The 18,256-nt window shown below is 49.3% G+C and overlaps 1 protein-coding gene across 1 annotated transcript in view; it reads right to left on the bottom strand.

Moving 5' to 3' along the window:
* ERGIC1 (endoplasmic reticulum-golgi intermediate compartment 1) overlaps positions 1-9,962 on the bottom strand; it is a 71,701-nt gene extending 61,739 nt beyond the window's left edge. The window contains 3 exon segments of the mRNA XM_065873744.1: positions 6,465-6,524; positions 9,157-9,226; positions 9,951-9,962. Of these exon segments, the coding sequence (XP_065729816.1) occupies positions 6,465-6,524; positions 9,157-9,226; positions 9,951-9,962 (142 nt within the window).
* Positions 9,963-18,256: the final 8,294 nt, after the last annotated feature.

The following is an 18,256-nucleotide window of genomic DNA, read 5'->3' as shown; positions in this document are numbered from 1 at the left end:
CAGATTCATATGGAAATGCACAGGACTTAGACGAACCAAAACAACTTTGAAAAAGAACAAAGTTGGATCTGACTTCAAGACTGCCTATAAACCTCATAGAAGAAAACACAGGAGAAAATCTTAGTGCTCTTAGGTTAGGCAAAGACTTTAGATAAGACACCAAAAGCATGATCCATAAAAGAAAAAATCATAAATAAGGCCTCATCAAGATGAAAAGCTTCCATTCTTCAAAAGGCATTGTTAAAAGAATGAAAAGACAAGCCACATACTAGGAAAAATATATGTGAATCACATGTCTGTTAAAGGATTTATATTCAGTATAAAGAACTCACAACTCAGGAATAAGAAAACAAACGACCCATGAAAAAATGGGCAAAAGATTTGAACAGGCATTTCACCAAAGATTCACTGATGGTGAATAACCACATGAAATGATGCTAATATCAGAGTCATTGGGGAAATGCAAATTAAGACCACAGAGATACTGTTAGAATGGCTGAAATTATAAAGACTGGTCACACCAAGTGTTGGTGAGGATATGGAGCAACTGGAACTCTCAGGCGTTGCTGGTGGAACGTAAAGTAGTATAACCACTATGGAATAGAGTTTAGCGGTTTCTGAAAATGTTAAACATACGCTTACCATATGATCCAGCCATTCCATGCCTAGGCATTTACCCAAGAGAAATGAAAGCATTTTCCCATACAGAGACATGTATATGAATATTCACGGAAGCTTAATTTGTAATAGTCACAAACTAGAAACAACCCAAATATCCATCAACAGGCAAAGGGACAGATGGCATATCCACAAAACAGAATATTACTCAGCACTGAAAAGGAATGAGGTATTGACAGCAGCAACATGGATGATTCTCAAAATAATTATGCCGAACGCAAGCCAATACAGTATGATTCCAACTATATAAAATTCTAGAAAGTATAAACTAATCTAGAGTGACAGCAGATCATTGGTTGCCCAGGGAGGGAAGAAGGGAGAGACTTGAGGAAACTCAGGGGGGTGATGAATATGTTCATTATCTTGTGATGGTGGTTTCATGGGTGTACACACACGTCAAAGTTCTCAAATTGTACACTTTAAGTGTGTGAAGTTTATTGTATGTCAAGTATACCTCAATAAAACTGTTGGAAAAAAACTTTTTCATGATAGCCACGAATGAAACACATCAGATACATTGAGCAATCTATGAGTTCGTAACGATACTTCCTAAAACAAAACCCCAAAAAAGCCTCACTGGATACCTTTGAAGATGCTAAGCCATTATTCTGAAAATTGGTAAATAAAGAGAAAGCATTTATTCTGATTTTTTTTTGGTATACACAATGTATATCTAGGTAACCAAATAGCTGATGAGGACAAAGTCCTCTTTTACAGAATAATTTCAAAGAATAATGTGGAAGGACTCATAGAATTAGGAAAATCATCATTGTGCATTCTCTGATGAAATACTGGATTTAGGCACTTGCCAGCAAGGATGGGAAGTTTCATGACAGATGCATCAGGCTGCTGCCACCTGAACCCAGTGACTGGTCTTAGCATCTCCAAGGGAAGACAGCAAGTTATTCTGTACCCCTCTCAGCGTGATGCAGTAGGAAGTACACAGCACACTTCTTAATGACTGGCCTAGAATAACCTCACTTTCACCTTCCATTTGATCCTTAACCCACAGCAGCTTGATGCCAGGCCCCCCTCACCCACTCTTTCTTCGTGCTATAGCTAAGATCACCCAAGAGTCCCTAAGGGTCTGATGCCATTGGCTCTCCTCAGTACTGCCTCTGCACCGATCCTGCTGACTGTCCCTTCCTTCTTAGATCTCTCTCTTCTCTTGGCTGCCTAAAGTACCATGGCATCCTCACTCTTCAGCATCTTCTGTGTCTGTTCCTTTTCCTCCTCCTGCCCCTGATATCTTGGTATACCCCCCAGGGTCTGTGTTGAGGCCCCTTCTCTTTTAACTCCCACCCCCAACTTATCTATGCCTTAATTTACTGTGCCGGGTTCCAGAGAGACAGGAGAACAGACAAGACAGAACAGTCAACAAGACAGAATTAGTCCCTGTCCTCATGGTGCTCACACAGTAATGCCCAAGGAGCATCCTCGTTCCTAAAGGCATCGTGCCTGCCCTTCACACTTGACGGGTGCAGAACAAAACTCAACAGCACCTCACACAAGACCTGTTCCCAGAACAATGAGGTAGGAGGAACCACAGGGATCATGGAATCCAAATGTGCACATCTGTAGATAAAGTGAAACACGGCAAGGGCAGCAACATTTTGTGTTAGAGATAAGGATCTCTGATTCTTTCCAAGTCACAGCCTGTGTCCTCCTGGGGTTCCCAAATGTCTGAGAAGTGATGAGATGTGCTCGATGTGCTCTTCTTGGCCACCATGATGAGCAAGAAAGTAAAAGAGCTGATCAGGAAGATAACTATCCATCCAGGCAATTCTCAGAAAGTGTTTTAGATGGGCTATCGGTAAAAAGATGGAGGTCTCACTGGACTGGACAACGCCCTTACCTGTTACCTGGACCCAGGCTCATGGGGGAGAACGAAGCTCACACACAGCAAGGAGGGGGCACTAGTCTTACTATTTTTTTTTTTTTTTTTTGGTCTTACTATTTACATTTAGTTGCATTAGCTCTAAATTCTTACGCAATCTGTTCCTTGAACAGTCAAGCAAGCATGCTGTCACCTCAGGCCCTTTGCCCTTGCGTTCTCTGTATCTGGAATGATTTCCCCTCAGATCTCTTCCTGTCTTGCTCTTTCACTTCTTTTAGGTCTATATTCAAATGTCACCTCCTCAAAGACCTGTCTTGGCTACCATCATCCTTACTCTGCTGCCTTTTCCTTCACAGCACTTGCGATCACTACCTTGTGTTATGTGTGTTTGTTCACTGTTCCACTCCATCACTAGAATATAAGTTACAGGAGAGCAGGGGCCTGCCTGCCCTTGAGTTCCACTGTATGCCCAGAGCCTAGAGAAGTGGCTGCCACGCAGTAGGTCTACAGAAATACTTTGGAATGGACGAAGGAGGCAGTGTTTCTCGAAGTCTGGCCCATGGACCACTGCCTCAGAATCCACCAGGACGCTGGTTAAGTGTGCAGATTCCAGGGCTCCACTGCAGAATGAACTAAACCAGCATGGGGGCTTCGCATTGCCAACAAAGTGCGGTTCAGGAGATGTCAAGGCATGCAAAGACTGCTACGGTATAAGTCAAGTGTTTATTTCCAACTTCAAATTTATTTCCAACGACTTTCTGCTCGCACCCACCTGAGTTACTACAGGTCAACAGAGGGACAGGCAAGGGGACTGGTATTTCCCGGGCTCCTACCCTACGGGCCAAGCACTACTCAAGTCCCTTGACCTACGTTGTCCCACTGAATCTCTTCCCCCTCACCCACGAGGTACCATCAACAAGTGTAGAAACCAAGACTCAGAGAGGCTTAGCCACTTGCCTAAGCTCACACAGCCAGCAAGAGGCAGGGTCAGGATTGGAACCCGGGTCAGCCTCACCCAGAGGCTGCGCACTGACTCTCTGCGGCCTCTGCAAAGCTCCATACCAGCCCCTGGGGCCCCTGACTGTCCGTGCTGACCTCCCTTGCCCATGCACAGCCTGGCACCAACAGCAGGCTGGGGGTGCTTGGTGAGCGAGGGAAGGAGGAAGGGTCCCATGGAGCTATGGAACTGTGGTGCAGTGCCACTGAGGCCCCAGCAGAGCACAGTTGAACGGGGGTCGCCTCACCCCTACTGCCCCCACCCCCCGCAACAGCCCAATGAGCTCACGCTCCCCCAGAAACAGGAAAGGCCTGGTGTCGGAGCCCGAGGCCGTCAGGCTGCCAGGGCTTGGCTGGGAGTCAGGCTTCCCACTCGTCAAGGCCACAGGGAGGGAGGGCTGGTGGTGGGGGGGCACAGCCAGGGCCCCCAACGTGTTTCCAAATCACTGGAAACAGGACGCAGCCGCTGGCCCCACACCAGGACACAACATCCCGAGCTCAGATGCTATAAATGGAAATGTATTCTTAGAGGGGCAGGACCTGAGCAGGGTTTTTCAGAAGTGACCCATCATTGGATAAAAATACAGACGGCATTTAAATGTTGAGCGGCGGAGCTATTCCGGGGATTAGATTCTCACGCCCCTGGCTCCCCGCCAGGGCACGGCCTTCAGCAGACATTTAAAAGGAAGAAATGATTGGTGCCGGTGTTTTAAGTTTAGGAGGAGAGAACTGGGGGAAAAGACAGCTGTGCCGAGATACCTGTGGAAGGGGCTCCCTTCGAGGGACCCCAAATGTCCTTTGACCTCCAGCTGCCCACAGGATTCAGTTTTACTCTGTGCCATGAGACCACCTTTTGGACTACATCTCAGCTACCTGGAAAAGTGAAGGCTGAGTTTTGGCTCGGCCTGGGGTTAGAAGCCTAGGACAGGATTAAGATTTTAAGAGATTTGCAGGTAAGGAAAGTATAATAGAGAAAAAGCTGGAGGTGGCCCTGGTTGCTGGAGGGCAAGGACAGAATTTACTGAGCACCTCCCAGGAGCCAGCCTCTTGACTCACGTCATCTCATCAAATTCTCAAACCCGTTCGAGATACCAAAATGAGGTTCACCCCTATTTTTAAAGGAAAAGGAACTGGGGCTCACAAAAGACTGTGTAGAGGGGGTGAGTCTCAGGCTGAGACCCTGAGTGCAGGAAGACAAGCAGAAATGAGGCTGGGGAAAAGGGGTGGAAGGGCGTCCCATGTGGAGCGACAACTCCGGCCAAGTTTCATGGCTCCGGAAGCCCAAGGTCACTCAATCAGCAAGTGGCAAAGCTGAGGTCTGCGTCCTCGTCTGTCTGGACATGAAATTACTGTGCCACCCTAGGGAGCAGCCTTAGGAAACAAGGTGGTTCACAAGTTAAAAGGTGAGATGTTCAGACAGTCCCATGCAAAAAGGCACAAGGAAAGGAATCAAAGGGTTCTCCTCGTTGGCCTGGGGGAGAGTTTAGTTGGTGACCGTTTTCCTTTGGGCACGTCTTGGTACTTTTCAGTTGTTCTATAATAAACAGGTTACAAATGGAAAAATAAAGACAGCTAGGGTCTTAGGAGACCTGTCGTGGGCTCTCCAGCCCCTGTCTCTCTATTATCTGCCTCTTCACCCCATGACCCCAACATTTTGTTGCAGAAAGGCCCGTTCTGTGCCAGCTCTGTGCCTTGGCATGCACTGTGCCCTCTGTCTGCAGCACCCCTCTCTCTCCTTCTCTGCCAGCTCATTCATTCTCTCTGTCATTACTGAGTGCTCACTATGGACCATGCACTGTTCTAGGTGCTAGGCACACAACAGTGGTCAGACACAAAGCTCTCTGCCTTCACCTAGCTTACACCACAGTGGGGGAGACAAACAATAAATGAACTAATATATGTCAGTGCTATGAAGAAAAATAAACCAGGCTAAGAGAATAGAATGTAATGTGGGTACTGCTTTAGATGGGGTGTGAGGGGTGTCAGAGAAGGTTCATCTGACCAGATGACACATGCACAACACATATCTCATTTAAGTGAGACAGCAGCCACCTGGATGTCCAGGGAAGAGAGTTCCAGGTTGAAGGGATGGTAAGTGCAAAGGCCCTGAGGCAAGGAGCATATCTGGCAGGTTCCTCCAACAGCAAGGAGGCTGATACAGCTGCACTGGGAGGTGAGGTCAGAGGCCCCAGGTAGTTCTTTAAAACTTAGCTCACACACCCCTTCCTCTGCGACGCCACCTCCAATCAGCATGAGGCTGGCTGAGGCACCCTATTCTGGGCTGCCACGGCCCCCGAGCTTCCCTCTGTCATCATTTGACACATGGTGTACTGTCATTATATATGTGTTGCACATTATATATGTACGATCATGAATGAACAGCACATCCCACTGTGTCTCACTAATACTATTGGTGTCTGCCATCAACAGATGAATGGATAAAGAAGATGTGGTGTATACACATATATATATATATATATATATACATACATATATATATATGCACACATACATATACACAATGGACTACTACTCAGCCATAAAGAATGAAATTCTGCCATTCACAACAACATGGACGGACTTGGAAGGTGTTACGCTAAGTGATATAAGTCAGACAGAGAAAGACAAATACTGTATGTTATCACTTAAATGTGGAGTCTGAAAAATACAACAAACTAGTGAATACAAAAACAAAACAAAACAAAACCTGTGTTACTTTACCATTTGTTTTCCTTCTATCTGTCCTTTATATCATAGCGTTATAGTCATTAAAAAAAGAAAACTACTACTGGTGTCTTCCCCTCAAAGTTGTGAACTCTCCAAGGGCAGGCACTGGTCTTATACAGTGTGGGGTCCCCATTACCCAGCACTTAAGTGGGGAGCATCATTTTTAAGCAACAAGAGATCCGCTGAGTCACAGAAGACTGGTGGTCTTTGCGGGCCAAGAGCTCACCTGAGACGTGCAGGTGAGTCCCCTCAGGGAGCTCCAGCAATGAGACATCACAGATGAGACCTATGTGAGGCAGGAAGTGGGTGACTGAGAGCGGGAGGGAAGGGGGCCTCCTCCCTACCTCCCCATTTCCTCCATCTGCCTCAACCTGTGCTTTCCTCACGAGCACATAGCTTATCGGAGCCCTCGTTTTCAGGAGAGCCCACATGGGAAGATAAAAACTTAAAACCACTTCACCAGGGGGTGATGATTCACAGACAGAAAACATCCCTCCCTTTGAAAATGATTCCAGGAAACAGCAAGCATCCCAAATGCATCAACGGGCCCAGACACTGATCCCCTAGCTGCTCACATCACCAAATGAGAGGCAACCAGGCACTGTGTGTCTCTGAAGGAAGTACACGCTCCCCAGTAGAAAATACCTGCCGAGGCTAGGCAGGTACTGAGATGAGAAAAGTGGGCCGGTGGGGCCTGCAGCAATCGGAGGGTCCACAGCTCATCTAAAGAGGGTAGAAAGCCCCCCAGCTTGGCCCATGGCTGGAACAAGGAGCCCCGGGGCGGCCAGATCAGGGAAAACCCGAAATCTGGGGCTTATGGGAAATTACCAATTTAAAAATGATGGCAACCAGGGTTTTTTTGTTTGTGATGGTTTTTTTAAATAAAACAACATGCGAATCAAAGAAAACACTTCTGTGGCTCATATTTGGCCTGAAGACTATCGGTTTGTGAACTTGGCCTCAAATCTTGAAGTATTTTTGCATCAGAATAGATGGCAGGACTGAAAAAATAGGGGAGGGCAAGAAGACCTAAGTACTGTAAAACCAGAAGGGAACTTTGAGATCATGGAGTTCCTGTGTGGTCAAGAAGGTTTGTCTCAGGGATCAATTCTAGTGGCTGCCCAGCTGCTAAGGCTGGGACTGGACTCAGTGTGTGCGTGCTGGGATGGATTAGCAACGTCTGCCAAGGACATGGGACTGGGGGCACCAGTGATGCTCTTCCTGGGTAGTCAGCAAGGCTGATTTAGTCCAGACCCATTTTAAAGGCAGAAGAACTGAGGCTCAGGAAGCAACACTGAATTGCCTAATGTCATAAGTGAGAACTACCTGTGAGTCGCACCTGGGGCTCTTCCCATGACACCCAGGTGCCCCTAGATCAACCAAAGACTTATCTTAGAGAGAAGTCATCTCTGAACCAATAATGCAAGTCAATAAGGAAATTTGACTTTAACAGTGATTCATTTTATCCACAGCTCTGTAGGGACAGAACCTTTGCTAAACAGCAAGGGGCTCTGAGTCCTGACAAAGCCATCTGAGGATACTGCCCACAGCACGCACACTGTCCCAACTGAGGGCCTTGAGCTGGCTGAGGGGCCTGGCATCAGAGGGAGCCTGGGTGCACCTGAGAGCCGAGGCCTGCCTGGAGCTGGGCCTCCTCCCTCGCACTCAGTGTGAGTCAGGGCTCTCGACTTCAGTGTGCTGGCTGCAAAATTTTCAGTTTTACTTGGCTCCTGAGCAAGACGTACTTTTCCAAAGGACATCGATTCAACTGAGCTTGAGTTTTGCAATGCCCTGGCAGTGGCAAGGCCAGCCTCCCTGAGCACACGCTGTCCCAGGCAATGAAGACCAAAGAATATGGTCATCACCTCCCTCACCCACTCCTTCCTTCTCCCCAAGTGGGAGGATCAGTCCCTCCCCTGGCAGAGCCCCCTGGCATGCCTGCCGTCCCACAGGTAACCCAGCCAGGGAAGCCCTCCCACTCTGCAGAGCCGTGCCTCCCCCCCACTCGCATCATTGCCAGGGCTGGTGAAGAACACAGGCCAGGGGGTCAGGCTGGCAGTGGCTCAAACATCAGCAAGTACATCGTGTACCTCTTTGTCTTTTTAAAAACTAGACCATCGTTTATAGCGGTTTTAGGTTCGCAGCGAAATGGAGCAGAAGGTACGGAGATTTTCCCTTACATCCCCTGCCCCCCCACCGCCGACACACACGTAGCCTCCCCCACTATCAACACCCAGCACCAGAGTGGGGCATCTGTTACAACGGATGAACCTGCACTGAAATGTCAGTATCACCCAAAGTCCATAGTTTACAACAGGGTTCACTCTTGGTGTTGTACACTCTATGGGTTTTAACAAATGGAAAATGACACGCATTCACCATCATAGTATCATACAGAGTAGTTTCACTGCCCAAAAAATCCTCTTGCTCTGCCTATTCATCCCTCCCCCACCTCCTACCACCCCAGGCAACCACTGTTCTTTTTATTGTCCCTATAGTTATGCCTTTTCCAGAATGTCATATAGTTGGAATTATATAGTATGTAGCCTTTTCAGCTTGGCTTCTTTCTCTCAGTACTACGCATTTAAGTATCCCCCATCTATGTCCTTTCATGGCTTGGTAGCTCATTTCTTTCTAGTACTGAATAATATTCCAGTGTCTGGATGAACAACAGTGTACCCGGTTTTTCAAGCCCTGAGGCGTGGATCTGCAAAGCCAGGGGCTCTACTGCCTCATGGATTAGCTGTGTGCCTTTGGAAAAACTTTTCTCTGAACCTCCAGTGTTTTTCACCTGTAAAACGGGAATAAAAGTACTGACGACTTCACTGGAGTGCCGGTTATATGTGGAAGAGCACGGAAGGCACGGAAGACGGGTCACAGCAGGGAGCAAGCACACGACAGATGTCAGCTGCAATTACCATCACTGCCAATTATCACCGCGATGGTGTGGCTGTCACTGCCATTCGTGGGCTTACTCTTGCCTTCTCTCTGCAGAGCAGTACGAGGGGGAAAGTGGAGACAACCCGGGCTTTGGGCTCACACAGGCTGGCGTTCTAATGCTGACCCTGCTTAGGCAACCAGCTAGACCTCTCTGAACCCCTATGGATTACATCCCCCTTCTACTGGGATTTTGAGAAACAAATGCGATCACTAACTGGAATGCAGAAAGAGCCCTTAGCACCCAAAAAGCGATCACAAAAGGTTAGTTCAAAGCTATTTGGGAGAGGTCCTTGGCATTTCCTGTGAACAGCCCCATTGAGCGCATGAGGCCGAGAAGGTAAACAGTGGAGTGGGTGTATTAGAGAACGGAGATGAAAGCCTGCTGGTTAGTACCAGGGCCAGGAGGAACATCTTCAAAGCAGAGTGAGTATGGAGAGAGGCAAGTGCTGTCCTGCCCAGCCAGGACCCAGCGGAAGTCAGCAAGGAATGGGGGCAGTAACACCTCTGCAGCCTAGCTGGCTGGCAATCTTCTTGGTGTCAAATGACAGCAGAGAGCTGAAATTCAGAGGCAGTGGCCAAGGCCAGTCAGCATTGTTCCTGCGGCTTCCGAGGGGCAGAACTAAGGACACAGCGGAAAGTTATGGGGCAGCATCCATCAAATAGCTCACATGTGCCCACCAGCGAGTTCCATGCAACTGCTGGGCCTGAACCAGGACTCCTGTGCTCTCCCATGAAATGACCTTGGCCTCTTGTCTACAGAGGGCCCACCCACCTGGAAGCCCATCGCCCCACCCCCATACCCAGAATGGTCTGTGATGCGGCACACCTGACCACGCAGTGTCAGCAACCCTGGGAGGGAGGAATGGTCACAACCCCCACATTCCAGATGGGGAAGATAAGGGTGGCACTCCCAGGGAGCACTGGAGCTGGGACTCAGACCCTTGGCTTTCAGATTCCCCACAGCCCGGAGGCAAGCCTGGCGTTTGCAGAAAACGCCTCATGAATGGTTTCCCAGCTCTGCTTCTGCCCATTCATTCCTTCACTCAGCATCGATTCCGCAAATATCACTAGCATCTGCTCTGTTCCAGATGCTGAGCTAGGCCCTTGAGATACAATGCGAATCAAACAAAGGCAGCCCCTGCCTGCCTGGAGCCAGAGTCTAACAAAGCTCTGTTACAAATGTGTAGTTACAGAAGGGGATGAGTGCCAGAAAGGGAAGGCCATGGGCCTCCCTGCTCTGTTAGATTTGAGGCTGGAGGGTGTATGGTCACAGAGGGTCTGGAGCCGGCCTTTCTGGGTGTGAGGCCACATTCATCACTCACTGGCTGTGGCCTTGGGAATTTACTCCATCTCCCTGTGCCTCAGTTTCCCAGTCCGTCAAACAGTGCTCCCTCCTTGGGTAGCTCTGAGGGGGTCCATGTGTTAGTACGGGGAAAGTAGTTATTTAGCGCAGTGCCCGGCCCCACGAGTGAGTGCCCACCGCTTTCCCCGCTACTACGAGGCTGCAGGGTGTGAGGCAGAAAAGGACCACAAGCATCTTCTTCTTCCCAAAGGAGAACCTCATTCTCCCCCCTCAAATCCCTCCAAGGGCTGCTGCGGCAGAGGTGGCACCAATGGATCCAGGAAATCAAGTCAGAAAGAGGGGCACGCTGAGGTCCCCATGGGTCCAGGATGAGACGGAAGGTAGGGGATCCGGAGACCCAGGGTTACAGGTGCTTCCCGTGGTGAGGAGTACCCAGCCCACTCCTCCGCCTGCCCCTGGGATCTCTGTCCCCACTCTGCTCTCTTCCTGCCTCTCCCCGACTGGCCTTTCCTTCTGGACTCTGCTCCAACTCTCTTGACCTCAAGAGCACGGAGCTGAGATTCCGATTTCCAGAAAGACCTGGAACATTTTAGAATTTTTTTTTTAATCTGGGCTCAGCAATGCAAAAAAAAAAAAAGCACGTGCGCACACACACCCAGCATCCAGAAAGACCCACTAAGAATTTTCAGACACAGGTAGTAAAGACTTACCGATATGGGCATGAAGGATCAACCCCATTCTGGGGAGAGTAGTTATTCTGGGATGGAGGTGGGGATGCATCGAAGATGGAAGCAGGGGAAGAGGAATATGGGGGCTTAAGGTGTGTTTCTTAAAATGGGGGGAAGGTATGGATTAGTCTCTGTGCTATTTGACATGCCTAAAATAGTGTAGGAACATTTTTTAAAAAGCTTAGAAGTACCAAAAAGAAGTCAGATGCTACAAAACAAGAAAGAATGAATTACTGACACACGCGACACGGGTGAACCCCATAGATGTTACACTGAATGAAAGAAGGCCGACACACACATACAGTAGGATGCTGTTTATGTGACCTTGAAGGATGGACAAAACTAATCAATGGTGAGGAAAGCCAGGAGAAGGGTTCCCTCTTGGTTGGGGTACTGACCAGGATGGGGCACAAGGGAGTCTTCCCAGGGGCTGGGAATGTTCCTCTGTCTTAACCTGGGGGTGGTGGCATGGGTATATGTATGTAAAAAGCCATTGAGCTGTCCACTTTACGGTGAGCTATACCTCAATTTTAAAATTAATTTAAAATTTAAGAAGAAAGAACATCAAATCATTGGCCAGGTTTGGGAACCCCTTGCGCTGGCTTAGAGTAAAATTAAAGAGATGGTTTTTGAGTGTCTTTCTATACTAACTGGATGTTTGATTCTGTCATTTATGCATTTATCCCTACCTCCTCTGGGGACAATCTTGATCAAGGTACAAAGGCAGATACACAGGGGAAGTGTTCCCAAGCCCAAAGGACATGAGCAACCAGGTGGCAATCCTGGTTCTGCCCTTACACGCTCTGTGACCTGGGCTAAATGACGTCCCTCTCTGAGACTCAGTAGTCTGATGAGCAAACATAGTCAGGATTAAACGAGATGGTGTTCGGCACTGTGCCAGGCACATACTAGGTACTCAAAAAAGTGGGACCTCTTACTATGGTTCATGCTGTCATCCTCTAGAGCAGTGTTTTACCAACTGCAAGTTATGACTAGGGAGTTGAGAAGCCAACTTAGTGAGCTGTAACCAGCATTTTAAAAAATGCTACAATAGAATAAAAAATAGCTCTTTGCATTGCCCGTATAAAGGAAGGATTGCTATGTTGAGTGTTTACATGTTGTCCGCTGGGTTGCAATATAAAATGTATTTCTTACAAAGGGTAGATGTCAAAATGATTAAGAGCCCTGTTCTATCGAACCCCACGCAGCTCTGTGACACAGCAGATACCACCTCCACATGATAAAGCCTGGTTCTTGGAATTAAGTAGGAACAATAATATAGTATGAGAATAATTCTTGTATCTCCTAGAAAGTCAGATGTTGGCTTTCTTTCTTTTTTTTTTTTTTTAAAGCCAACATGTTCTGAAGTTGAGGGCAGACCAGGGACAGCTGGCCAGAGGAAGTGGCTTCAGATCTGGGCTCACAAAGTCAGATCTGAATCCCTGGGGCTAGAAGAAAGGGGTGGGCCAGGCAGACGGAGGGCTCACGGCTGCCCAGGCTGACAGGTGTGGCCAGCTAGGCCCCAGGGTCCTTGGTCTCCTGCCCCTCAGGGAGGGCTAGATGGCTCTGGAGGAGCTTCCGTGGTCCCGCATGAGATGGTTTTAGGTGGAACCAGGGTAGGGCAGCAATTCACATGAATCACCCAGTGAGGGAGTTCCTCCCACTCTACTTCTCCATCAATTCTCTTGAATGAGTCTAGAAGAAAGTCTCATTTTGGTTCCAGAGGGTCTTTTAACACCTAATAATCTCACCTTTTAATAAACGGAAGAGCAGGTTTCAGGCTCAGAACCGTCTACCAGCAACAGCCCTAAGCTCGAATTTTCTTTGAAAGTCATTGCTTTGAATTTTATGGATACTTTGGGTTCACGGCAAATGACATTGGTTTTACCTTTTCTTTTTAACTCACCTATTCGAATCTTTAAAGTGGGTCCATATAAATAAAACAGAAAGTTGATAATAGTATGGGTAGAGGTAGATACGGCAAAAGTGTGAAAGTGGCCCGGGAATGGTATAAATTTGGCAGACGCTGCTAAGGACTTCCCGAATCTGTGGCTGGTGAATCCTACCGTGCCTTCTTACAGCCTGACATCAATGGGCGTCACTAAAGGACATACCCTCTGCTGATTAAGCGGTGACAGAACTCAGGAGAGAAGAACCAGAGCCCCTTAAGGAAGGGCAAAGTCAAGGTCAGACAGCCAACCAGCTGCGGAAAATCCTTCAAGGAAACGGGATTTTTCAATTGAAAGGTGCCTACCTCCGTGCCTTAGAACTCCCGTCACCATCACCGGGCCTTTCTGCAAACACATACTCATTTGCGCGGTTTGAATGCCATAATGAAGTCTCCGTTAGATTTTTTCCTGCCATACTTCTTTATCTTCCCCCTTTATCTAGTGCCATCCTTCTAAACCTTTTATTTCATGATAATCTGAGTCTTACAGAACAGTTGCACAGATAGCACACCCTTCAGCCAGTGCCCCCTCATGTTCACATCTTACAGAACCAGAGAAAACCACAGAAAAATTCTCGAAACTAGGAAATTAACCTGGGTACAGTATCATTAAGGAAAAGACAAACCTGATTAGGATCTCACCAGTTTTTCCAGTAATGTCCTTTTTCTGGTCTAGGATACAATCCGGGGTCCTCCTTAGTCTCTAATCTGTGACAGTCCCGCATCTTTCCTTGTCTGTCATGACTGTGACATTTTTGAAGAGTGTTTGTCAGTTACTTCGTAGAATACCTCTCAAACCAGGCTTGTCTGATGTTTTCCGGTGATTTAAGTCAGGTTGTGCATCTCTGGGAAGAATCCCACAGTGCTGTGCCCTCCTCAGAGCCCCACGTCGGGGACATGATGCCATATGTCTTATCACCTGTGCTGTTAGCCTTGATCACTTGGCTAAGATTCGATCTGCCAGGACTCTCCTGGCACTTACTATTTTCCCACTTTGTAATTACTAAATATTTCGGGGGAGATACTCTGAGACTATACAAGTATCTTGTTTCTGCTTAAACTTTTGCCCACTAATTTTGGCATCCAAAACTAGTGGATTTTAACTGAAATAATTATTACTGTGGAGTTTTAATGGTGACTTTCAAATTCTATCATTCTTTCCACATTTATTAACTGGAATTACCTGTGCCCTATCTCCTTTTTAATGGTCTTTAAAAAAAAGGATCTTGGCAGGAATTTACAAATTTTCCAGTGGGCAAACCTGATCTTGCAAAAAACCATCTCTTTCTACGTTTCCAATGAAAAAACAATCCACTGCATCCCAGGCCTTTTTCCTTCTCATTTTTTTCTCTGTTTTTCTTTCTTTCCTTCTCCTCATCCTGCCCCACTCACCACCCTGATTTTCAGAGCTGGTGAGCACCAGGCTGCTCTGGCAATGTCAAAAAACCCAGCTATGCGACGTCCACAGAGTCTATACTAGGCTGGAAATTCACACCTGGGCCTCAGCACGTGCTTCATTTACCAATCCTAAGTGCCTACTATGTGCCAGGCCTGTACGAGGCACCTTAACCTAAACACGCTCTAATCTTTACACCAACTTTAGTAGATCAGCGAGCTGCTTCCCATTTTACAGATGAGGAAACTGAGGCTCATTCGTTTAGCTAGCAAACGTTTAGTGTCCACAAGCACCAGGCACCATTGATAGTGTTGGGGAAACGAGAGTGAACAAGACAGGCAAGGCCTATGAACTGAAGAACTTGTGTTCTCGTGGAGGGAACAGAGCTAAAAAGGGAGTTGGGACTGTCCTGAAGTGTGCTAAGAGCTACAACGGAGCACACAGGGTGATTTGAGAGCGTGTGATGGGGGCGCTTCAGGCTGAGTGGTCAGGGCAGGACCTCTGAGCAGAGACCTGAGGGGAGGGAAGGAGCTGACCATGCCAAGAGCCCGGGGAGGGCATCCAAGCAGTGGGGGCAACATGGGAGCATGGTCAACTTGGTCAAGGAGCAGCAATGCCCACATGGCTGGAGCACAGGGAGCGGAGAAGGCCCAGGATGAGGTCAGCGACACGGGGGGAGGATGGATCACGCAGGGCCCTACAGGCCAGGGAAAGAACTCCAGATTATTCTCCGCAGCGGATTTGCGGCAGTGTGCTGAGTGCCCAGGAGGGCGGACTGCATTTCACCCAGAGTGACCCCGGCGGTCAGCGACAGAGCCAGGCTCCGGCCGCGGCTGGCCTGGCCTCCGTCTGCCCCAGCCAGGCCCTTCCTCCTCCACACAGCACTGGCCCCGGCCCTCAGGCAGGGCTCCAAACACTGTGGAACTCAGGGTCTGGCTCTGGAATATGTTTTTGTGCTCACTGAGACACACGGGTGCGGCCAACGCCCTGGCTCCTTCCTCACAGGAGATCACTCTGGGTCTCCTGCTTGGGGAGGACCTGAGCCCCGGCCCATCCCCCTGCCCTGACTGGGGGACCCACACTCGGCACCAGCTCCCACTCAGGCTGTCCTCGATTCTGCCACGCGAGCCTCGGAGCAGTCTGTTTCTCTCGCAGTTCTGTGATTTGCACGCTCTGTTCCCATTGCTTTATCTGGCAAGTTCACGGTCACGCAGCTTGGTGCATTTAAGGGCCCAGACTGAGGAGCCAGGGAGCCTGGGTTCAAATCCCGCCTCTGCCACTAGCCAGGTGACCCTGGGCAAGTTAGCTCCCGATATGTATTATGTTATTCATAATAACAGAGCCTATACCCACCTCACAGAGGTGGTCACGAGGATTAAATCAGTTAATAGATGCAAGAAGGTGGCGCAGGTGCCCTGAGAACGCTGCCTCCGGGTTAGCTATTCCCATCATCAGCATCAAGGCCCAGGCAGGTCGGCCCACCTCCTGCATTGGGAGTACCAAGCCCACTGCCTCACGTAGCCATGAGCTCCCTGAGGACGGGGACAAGTCTGCTTCACCTGTCCCTCCCCTCCCTGGCACGCAGGGGCCTGGTCCTGAATAAATGCTGTTTGTTGAAAGAATGAATAAGTAATGGACAAGCACGTAGGAGAATGGGATGGGTAAACGTGCGTCAAAAGTAAGTTTGAAAGCTTGTAATTACCCGGGACAAATACTTTCAACAAGCACCTCTGGCAGAGCTGGGGGATTAAGACAAGGCCTGTAGGCACAGCACCACTGAAAGGCAAGAAACACCGCAGGAAAAAAAGCAACAGAGATAACCCGGCCGACAAACAGTCAAGAACCCCAAAGAAATGACTTTGGAGTGAGGGGAACCTGGCTCCCAAATCCCAGAACTACCACCTTCTGGCCGTGCCGTGGTCTTTGCAAGGCCACTGTGTCCAGCTGGGTGGGCTGCCTGTCCTGCTCAAGGACACCTGACAGAGGCGGAGGGCAAGGGCTGGAATCTCGCCCGCACTCAGCTGGAGGAGGTATGAGGGCTACACTGGGCTCACAGGGGCCCCACCCGAGGGGCTATTAATGTGACTCCCCACAGAGGTGGGCAGAGAGGTGACCGGCAGCCCCTGGAACCTGCAAAGCTCAGCCAAAGAGACCAGCTGCGCCTCACCTCCGTGACACTTGTTAACTCCCACGCTTTTTATGCCCAGTGCCTAAAACAATGCCTGGCACACAGGAGGAGCTCAGTGCATCTGCTGAATGCACGAATGAATGAACGGGCTAAGGTACCACCCCATCCTTTCCCTACAGGCGGCCTGAGGGATGCAGTGGGCTCAGACACTGGTAGCAGGACCATTAACCCTAGTAAACTCTTACACCCCTCAACTCAGTCTGGAAGAAAACAGAAAGGGGGAGAGAGGGCGAGGCTAACTTCGGGCTGGAATGCAGCCCTTTTCAGTCAGCTGGGAATAGCGATAAGGAGGTGGCCATGGGAACCATGGGAATTGGGAGCGGGGGAGGGACGGGCCCCATTCACACAGTGCATGGAGGTTAAGGTTATGGCCCTGGCGGAATGCGGGCTGGGTGTGGGGCTCGGCCTGGAAGCAAAGTTCCTGAATGACTGGCTAGCCAAGCCGGGGCCTTGGTTCCCTCTTGGGAACCTGTACAGCCAAGAGCAGTGTTTCATCAAAACAGGAAAAATCATAGAGGAAAAATGCTCATGTAAGGGGACTGGTATTTACAGGGAACAGCCCTGCCTCGACCCAAAGCCTCAAAGGATAAACTGGGGGTGGAGGGACACAGAAAGGGGCATGCAGGGCAGCAGAGCCATCCCAGGTAAGGCCACCCACTGCCCGCCCAGGTCTGGGGGATCCCGGGAAGCTGTGAAGGGGAGCCTGGGCTAGGTAGGTGTCAGAAGGCAATGTGAGCCTCAAAAGTCACAGCCTCAGAGAGGCTTCTGGCCTCAGGCTCTCTCTGGCCACAGAACCTCCTGACCTGGTATTACCCGTCCAAAGTGCTTCAGAAAGACGGATGTGCTCTCCCTGCTGTTACCTACAGGACAGGGAAGTGGGGACTCTGGCCCCAAACACCTGGCAGGCAGGAGCCTCAGGATCTTGGGCAGATCCCTCACCAACACTCAACCCTGTTTTCTTTCTTTGGACAACAGGACACTCCCACCCTTGTCCGTAGGGCGCTGGGAAGGTCAGCTGAGAGTACGAACTTGGATCTGCTGGGTACACAGTAGGTTTTTTCTGGGTTCCTCTGAGCAGCCTGCATTACCATCATCACGGTCACGTGACAGGCAGTGATTCGGCAAAGGCTCCTGGGCCCCACCCCACGCTTCCAGGACATACGATCCCGCCATCTGTGACTTTCTTCTGTACCAACACAAGGATTCTTGTCTTGCTAAGTGCAAGTCATGAGTCGCTCCTCTAGTGTGTGAGTAAAGGACCCGGGGTATGCAGTAGCGCGTCATCAGCCTCACCTGCACACTGAAGGAGGTTCTTAACTGCTTGCTCTTCCCCTTCAGTCCAGAGTGAACTCTTCACGAAGATCCGCTTAAAACGCTTCAGGGGCCAAAGGCTTCTTAGGATAAAGGTCATCTTCCTAATCGTGCCCTATGAGTCCCTCACGGCCTGGCCCAGCTGAGTCCTCCAGCCTGGGCTCTCCCCAGCTCTGTCCTGCAGCCTCTTCCACATGGACAATG

The sequence above is a fragment of the Phocoena phocoena genome, chromosome 3 (assembly GCF_963924675.1).
Source record: "Phocoena phocoena chromosome 3, mPhoPho1.1, whole genome shotgun sequence".
Taxonomy (NCBI): Eukaryota; Metazoa; Chordata; class Mammalia; order Artiodactyla; family Phocoenidae; genus Phocoena; species Phocoena phocoena.
This window is presented reverse-complemented; position numbering and strand designations above follow the sequence as displayed.